We start from the raw sequence: 8,127 nt of genomic DNA on the forward strand, positions 1-8,127 counted from the left end.
GTAAATTTATAATATGCCATTGAAAATACATACGGGTGAGGGGTTCGAATGCCGGTCGCCATGTTGCCCCTCCATCTTGAAAGTACATTAGCCAAAGAGGGACATACCCGTAAATTCAAGCTTCGCCTTTCCACTCAATGGCACCGTGTCGAATGAGGACGAGGTCGAACTGGAAGCCATGTTAATCTTGGACTAAATCGTCCACCGTAGGAGTTAAAACGAAATTGGAATTGAGAGGAACAGAAACTAATATTCACTGGATGGTCACCTTTTCACCGCTAGATGGGGGAAAATATCACAGTGTATATCACTTTAACCTTCAAATGCTTGGTTAGCAATTGCCTTAGTTGTGCAGAGCACTTTCAGAAAACCTCCCCCTTCCCCAGCTCCACCTGTATAGATCTGCTACGGGTAATTCATGTACGCTTTATTGTACAGCAGCAGCATGTCTTACTTGCTCACAGCAGCATGTTGTGTTTGTATTGGCAGTAGCAAGTCACGTACTTGCTCTGCAGAAGCTGCAGCGTAGAAAATCTATTCTGCCAAGACCAAATATATCAACATCATACCAGTTACCATGCCAAACACGCTGAGAGTTGTCATGACAGAAATATGCTAAACACAGAAGATCGAACATATGTGTGTGACGTGCTAGAACAAACCTCATTCACACTTTTGAGCTTTTTCTTTTCCTTTTAATCCCGCCACCTACTTCACGACACCAGGTGACAGCTGGCGTGAAATAAGGATCAGGCTAAGGATAGCTGTTACCAATCAGTTAAAAAATGCTTAATCGGCCCAGATTCCGAACCTTGGGATCAGCACGGTACATGTTTAATCTTTAGCAGTGTAATTAGATTACTGTACTAATTACTCTCTCTGAAGAGTATTGCATTGCTTATTAATAATGACTTCCTATATCCTATATTAACCTCGACCAGTTGAATAATACGATAGACATGAAACTGCTCTTTTAATTCTTTCAAATAAATAATATAAATTTGAATCATTTATTCTTTAATTTGCCAAAGTATTTAAAGGGAGGTGATGTTAAATCCACTATTGTTTTAAATAGAATTGTTCTGTAATCTATACAGTATTTAATGCAATTACATCAGAAGTAACTGTAATTAAATTACAGAAAAATCAAGAGTAATCCCTTACTTTACTTTTTCAAAATGAATTAATTAGTAATGAATTAGTCACTTAGTAATGCGTTACAAAAACACTAATTGCAACTCATGCTAATTTATATAACTTAGCTCATGTGTACATCCTCAAAACGATTAGAAATGGGCCACGTGTAGTTGCGGTGTGGGCCATTGTGCAACGATAAAGGCTGCCCCTTTAGCTTGGGAAGATGATGTTAAAGTATCTTCCAAATGACTGTTGATTGGGGAAGGAGTGATGCAAATGTATATTATTGAGCTAGTTAGGGCTGCACGATTTGGGGAAAATATCTAATTGCGATTATTCTGGTTAAAATTGCGATTGCGATTTAAAATGCGATTATTATTATTATTATTTTATTTTTTTACAAATGAAAAGTGTGAATATAACATTTTGTGTTTATATATTAATATGAATATTAATAATTATTATTATAATTATTGTTGCTAAATAAAAATAAGAAATATTACTATTACAATAACATTCATTATTAAAAAAAATAAAATAGAGCATTTAAGAATAAATATAACAGTATATCAATAATAATATTTATATTTTACAGGTTACCTGTTAATATGCAGACAGCCTATGACTCAAAATCATTAGAAATGTCTAAGGATTTATTGTAAAAAAAATAAAAATAAAAATAAATATTATTATAAAAATCTGTGCTTTTTATCTGTGATATCAATTTCTTAAAGTCTATGTCTTTAATATGAAATATGAGCCTCTTATGCATCCACTGTGGGGATTAAAACTCCTGTACATTGAAGAAAAACATATGGATTGTCATATACATTTATATAGAGAGAAGTATTATTTTTCTTATTTTCTACCCAAAAGTTTAATTCATACTGGAGGTCAGAGGGCGCCCTCGAGCAGAAACGCCACATTTGCGTCAGAGAAGAAATCCCTATGGGAAATCCCTAATGTGAAGCTCGCATGCTGAATAAAACGAAGACAGAAACGCTTTGACTGATTAAACATGGAGATAATTCTTCTGTGACAAGATATGGTGTGTTTGAGTTCTTCAAGCCTTCTCGGGTATTTTCATAATTATAAAAGTATGCAGTGCTGATTGAAATTCTGTGATAAGAAGCCACATCAGTTCGACTGACGATATGAAGTGAGTTAAAACCTGTTATTAAACGTTGTATTTGTTTGGACAACAGGTTTATGAACGCATTACTAGTTTGTGTGTTAAGATGTTTGACACGTTGCTCAAACTCGCAGTGCTTTTAGACGGAGCAGCGTTTACTCCTGATCACAGAGCCGCTCTTCACTAACACACTGTGCATATATTTATTTCATTAAAATCGCAGCCTTTGCGCTTTCATTATCACACATAAGCCAAATCGCGATTGCGGTTTGATTTCGATTAATCGTGAAGCCCATGTCTTCTTTGGCTGTATTTATTTTGTAGTTGTGTACTATGTTGGTATGTGTGTCCGATATTAACTGTAGGTATGCATTCTTCTTGTGTTCACAGGGACCTGTTGAGGATAGGTGTGACTCTAGCCGGCCATCAGAAGAAAATCCTCAACAGCATCCAGTCCATGCACCTGCAGATGTCTCAGTGCCAGACGGGCACTGCGCTGGCATGACTACAGGGGGCGCCGGACGACGGGCTGGGCAGCTTGCGGAAGAATTACCAGCGGGCGAGCCCAATCCCATCGGAGCGCGCCAGAATAGAGACTATCATCCTGATCTGAGAACGTGTTTCAGGAGAGGAACCATTATCCCATATCCAACAGATCAGATCAGAACAGGACCGGACCCACTGGGACTCACAGGACGTCTGTTAACCTGTGGACTGTTTGTCTCTTTGGGCTACATTTACAGGGAAAACCGAAGAAGCGGACTCTTTTTGTCCTCTTCTCGTCATTGTAATTCCGCTTTAGTTTTCTTCACGATGCTTATCAAGAAATCACAGTGACTATTCCGATTCCGAGACATCTCGCATCGTTTTCTACAAGGTTGTTTCGTTCTTCTTTTTTTCCACTATAAACCTTCTTTCGTCACTGCTTCCCACTTGCATTACCTGTCGATTTCGGTATGGCTGGCGTTGCCAAAGGACATCCTGTATGCCTGCGTCCCATCCCCTGGCCATAGGAGCGTAAATGATGTATATCTTTAAATAAACATGAGTATATCTTCAGAGTAAACCTTCATATTGAAGGTGAAGTGTAACGGACCTCTATGTAAATACACTCTTCTTCCGCTTGCATTTTTGGCAATGTTGCGCATTGGAACAGAACCGCCGATACTGCAGGACACACGGACTCGCTCACGAGAACAATCTGGGATGAACTCTGACTCTGTCGATGTTGTGTAAATATCAGTTAGTTGTGTATAAACTAGCGTTAAAAAGAGAATACTTTAGGCAAAAAAAGCTACGCATTCAGGCCACTAAACAGTGTTTATTGTAGGTGTTTCCACGCTGATGAGCACTTACGTGTACAGCTTTTCTTTCTTCCACCTCTTCTTCTTCTACTTCTAGTCGTTCTTGTTAGTTTTGTGTCAGAGTGTTTGAATGCGTCGACTAGCGTTGGGAGGGTGTGTCGTCACCGCCTAAACTAGCTAGTACACTTAAATGTAGTTTCACTGTTAATACGCTGTACTAATGTTGGTCTTACAGGGTCTTTAAAACCGCTAATCTGTTTCCAAGCACGTGTTTACATGACAAGCAAACGAAAAGGATGCAGGCAGGAAACCAGGAGACTCGCAAAACCGCTGCCCTTCACCACTTTTATCAGGCAGAGTCATTCTCTCGGCTCCAGATGTTTCCCGATGACATTGCTAAATGCGGTACATGTTCTTTCGTGTCACCAGCTCTCCATTTATTTGTGTGTGTGTCTAGATTGAACATCTGTGTGACCTTTTATGAACAGATGCCTAACGCCACCCCATTGAGCTCATTCTACTTAAGCAGTCAATGAAGCACTGGGTAACACACACACACATGCTGTTGTCGGCTTTGGGCTGTTCTTTTTGGGTTGCCATGGAAAAATATCATCAGCTGATTGATTAATAAAAAACAATTAATATAATACTATACAATAAGGTCTGGGTTAACATTAGCTAGTGCGTTAGGTATGCATGAACAATCAACAGTACTTTTTAAAGTGTTTATTAATTTAGGTTAATGTTAATTTCTAAAAAATACTAAAGCATTTTAACATTTCAAGTTGTATAAATTAATATGAACATTGAATAAACATGAACTATCAATGAACCAGTGTGTTTATAAACTAACCTAGAGTAAAAATGCTGTTAATTGTTCATGATTCTTATTGCATGAACTTATTAACAAATAATATCATTAATATTGTATCTGTATAGTGCCTATCATACAGTAAAATGTAGTGAAATGTGCTTCACAATACACAATGAAATATTTTAAAGGAATAGTTCATCCAAAAAATGAAAACTATCCCATAATTTACTCAGCCTCAAGCCATCCTAGGTGTAAATTACTTTCTTCTTTCAGCCGAACACAATCGGAGATATATTAAAAAATATCCTGGCTCTTCCCAGCTTTGTAATGGCATTGAATAGTGCCCATAAAGCACATCCATCCATCATGAAAGTAATCCATACGACTCCAGTCCAGAGTTAATCAATGCCTTTAAACATATTCATGTTTAAAACTTTATAAACTATAATCCTCCGACAATGGCTGGGGACGCGCGTTCACAAGAGAGTCGAAGGGTGACCTCTGATCTGACGTAGGACGTACTGTAGCACCTTTTCTCTTAAATTGAAACCCTCCAACATTTTTCTTCATGACCAGTGTTTTGTTTTGCTCTGTACTCTGCTACCATGTTCGTCAATTCTCACCATAGCTTATGCTGCGCCTACATTATACGTCCTACGTCGGGTCAGAGGTCACCCTTCAGCTGAACTCGACTCTTTTGTGAACGCGCATACGGACATTGTTCTTAAAAGCCATTTATGAACCCACTGGAGCCGTATGGATTACTTAGCTGGAAAGAGTCAGGATATTATTTAATATAACTCCGATTGTATTCATCTGAAAGAAGAAAGTCACATACACATAGGGTGGGGCTTGAGGGTGAGTAAATTATCTGATAAATGTCCTTTTTTTGGGTGAACTTTTCCTAAAATAAAATAGCAAGACTAAAGCCAATATACTGCAAATATTAGCTTTTATCCTCATTTGGTGAAAGTGTCTTGGTAAAAGGTTTCAGATTTTGTCGTAATAGCTAAAAGCACCTCCGCATGCTCTCATGAGGTTTAGCATTAAAGGACCCCAAAGTGCGATTTGAAACAGGACAGTTTGAAAAGGTTAGCAGCTCTACCATTCATTCGCCTGTTGTGAAGCTTCTGTGTGTGTGTATGTGTCTAATGAATAAGCCTCTACATTGCCTGTAAGTTAATCAGACTCATAGTTTATGGTTATTCTCTGTGAGCAACACGCGCAATCCATCACGCAGATATACCCAAGGTGTTGCACCTAATTGGCTACAATGAATTTCACCATGGCAACCAAAGAGCGTATTGGCTCTTTAAGGATGACACTTTTACAGCTTCTGCCAAAAGGCTTACTCTTTTGTGCAAACACACACATACGCGCACACACTCTTTCGTTGTATTACATTGAAGAAAGCAAATCTGTTCCTTAATACGACGGAAGTAGCGATAATGTTTGGCTCTTATAAAACCGTTAGCACAAAATGAAGCCGTCTTCCCCTCTGCCTCTGCGTAAAGGACCGGAGGCAGCTCAATTAATGATCACGAAGAATCCTCGCCATGGCCCGCGTCCAGCTCGTTCGCGGCGGGGCGTAACCAAGCTGTCCGGCGTCCCGCCGTATGGCCCAGCTGAAAAATGGCTGACTTGCGCTCATCGCCATGGACACGCTGGGGAGGGTGGAGCCTGCTGGGATACCTGCGGGTACAGCACACAGGCTGGGGTGAGTGATGAATGAGCTGGAGCGAGTCAGAGAATAAAAGAGAAAACCAGAGAGAAAGGCGGCAGAGAGTCCAGGATGGGGAAAGAAATTAAATGAAATGGGGAATGAAAAACTATGAAAGACGGCAAAGGAATTGACAAGCCTTAGAGATTAGAGTATTAAGTCGGCATGAAATTAAAATTGACCCTATTTTCTTTCTAACTACATGTTTCTTTCAACTTCTCTCCTCAGCTGATTTAGTCTTAATTATTTTCACAATTCCATTGTACAATTCATTTATAAAAACTGAATACTATTGGAGTTCAATGGGTTGCAAATTGCATTTCATGTTGACTTTAAGATGTGTCTTTTTGAGGGAATGCTTATAGAATAACAGTGGTTGACAAAAACAGGTTTTAAAATGGGAGATGCCAATATCTAGATTGTATATCTAGGGATAATGTACATCCAGACGGTTGTTTTCGCAGAATAAACCCCCACAGCGATAACAATCGGCTGGATGTACATTATACACAGCTACTTGCCACATAAGTAATTAGACAGGAAATATTGACTTGAGTCAAAATATTTTATTAGCTCTTCAAACGCAAAGCTTCCGTGAAGAAAGCAAGTTTAACCTTTGCGGACAATTAAGGGATACGGTACAGTCATACCACTAATTACACTGCAAGAGATATTGATTTGAGATAAAACTGTTTTTTGTGTTATCTTATAATCCATTAGAGTATACAACACAATCATCTCAAAATTGTATCAGTTGCGTTTGTATGAAACGAGAGTGAGTCCGCAATACCTGGATGACATAATTAAATAACTGTACACAATTTTTACAACATTTTTAATTTTTAATTAAAGTTTTAATATTTTATTAGCTCACCAAATGCAAAGCTTCCATGAGATAAAAAAAAACGTTCCTACACTCAAAAAAAAAAGGTTCTATATGGCACCAAAAATGGTTCTTCGTCTAATCATAGAGGAACCACTTTTGGTGCTATATAGCACCATATCTTAACATGTTCTGTATATGGTAGCGGTGCTATATAGCACCTTAGTTAGCAGTGCTATATAGCACCTTAGTCAAAGAACCGGTGAAGAACCTCTGAAGAACCACTGAAGCAGAAAAATTTGTGCTATATAGCACTAAAAAAGGTTCCCCTATGATTACGAGCCAAGAACCATTTTTGGTGCCATATAGAACCTTTTTTTTTAGAGTGGTATAGGAAGCGTATAGCATGTGTTATCAGTTTATACCGTTTGTTACCAGGGAATAACTTATGGCTGGATGGCATGATTGACCAACCAGAATTGTGTAATAATATATATTATCCATCTTAACTTAAGGTCTATTAAGCTTTTAAAAACCCCTAAATATTGGCGTCTCCCCCATATACACTACTGTTCGGGGTCACTAAGACTTAGGAAATATTTCTACCAAAATATTCAGCAGCACAACTGTTTCCAACATTGATATTAAGAAATGTAAGTGATGTTAACTGCTGAATAGCAAATCAGCATATTAAATGGTGACACTAATTACTGGAGTAATGGTGGCTGAAAATTCGGCTTTGCCATTAAAGCATAAAAAAAGGAAATCTTACTGACCTCAAACTTCCTGTCCAGTGAAAACGTTTTTGGAACTGCTGCAGAGGTGATCTGCCATTTGATATTGCCGTTGCAGATATCACAATATGGTCAAATAATTGGCGTGGTCAATATACTGTATCTATCTATTACTATATAACAATATACTGTAAAACACATGGAAGCGCTTCACCTTCTGCATAGACAGCTTTATCATAACATCGCATTTTGCCAAGTAAGACAAGTTCCTGGATCAACATATTTTATTGATTCTGGAACAGCATTCCTGTTTGAATAGTTTGACCTATCCCTACCCCTTAACCTTACCCATAACTTATCCCTAAAATCAGAGGGAAATGATGGTGAATCGCACTGATGTAGAAGCACCTAACCCTGCTTGTAAGACTAAACTTGACATAAACCGTGAACTTCCGTCAAATCT

At 38.4% G+C, this 8,127-nt stretch overlaps 1 protein-coding gene across 1 annotated transcript in view; it reads left to right on the forward strand.

The window, feature by feature from the left end:
- Positions 1 to 4,403, forward strand: part of ephb1 (EPH receptor B1) — a 419,430-nt gene extending 415,027 nt beyond the window's left edge. Inside the window, exon 16 of the mRNA XM_079818972.1 lies at positions 2,660 to 4,403. Coding sequence (XP_079675098.1) covers positions 2,660 to 2,774 — 115 coding nt within the window. The 3' untranslated portion in view covers positions 2,775 to 4,403. The remainder of the gene's footprint in view (positions 1 to 2,659) is intronic.
- Positions 4,404 to 8,127: the final 3,724 nt, after the last annotated feature.

The sequence above is a fragment of the Gobio gobio genome (assembly GCF_949357685.1).
Source record: "Gobio gobio genome assembly, chromosome: 6".
NCBI classification, from domain to species: Eukaryota; Metazoa; Chordata; class Actinopteri; order Cypriniformes; family Gobionidae; genus Gobio; species Gobio gobio.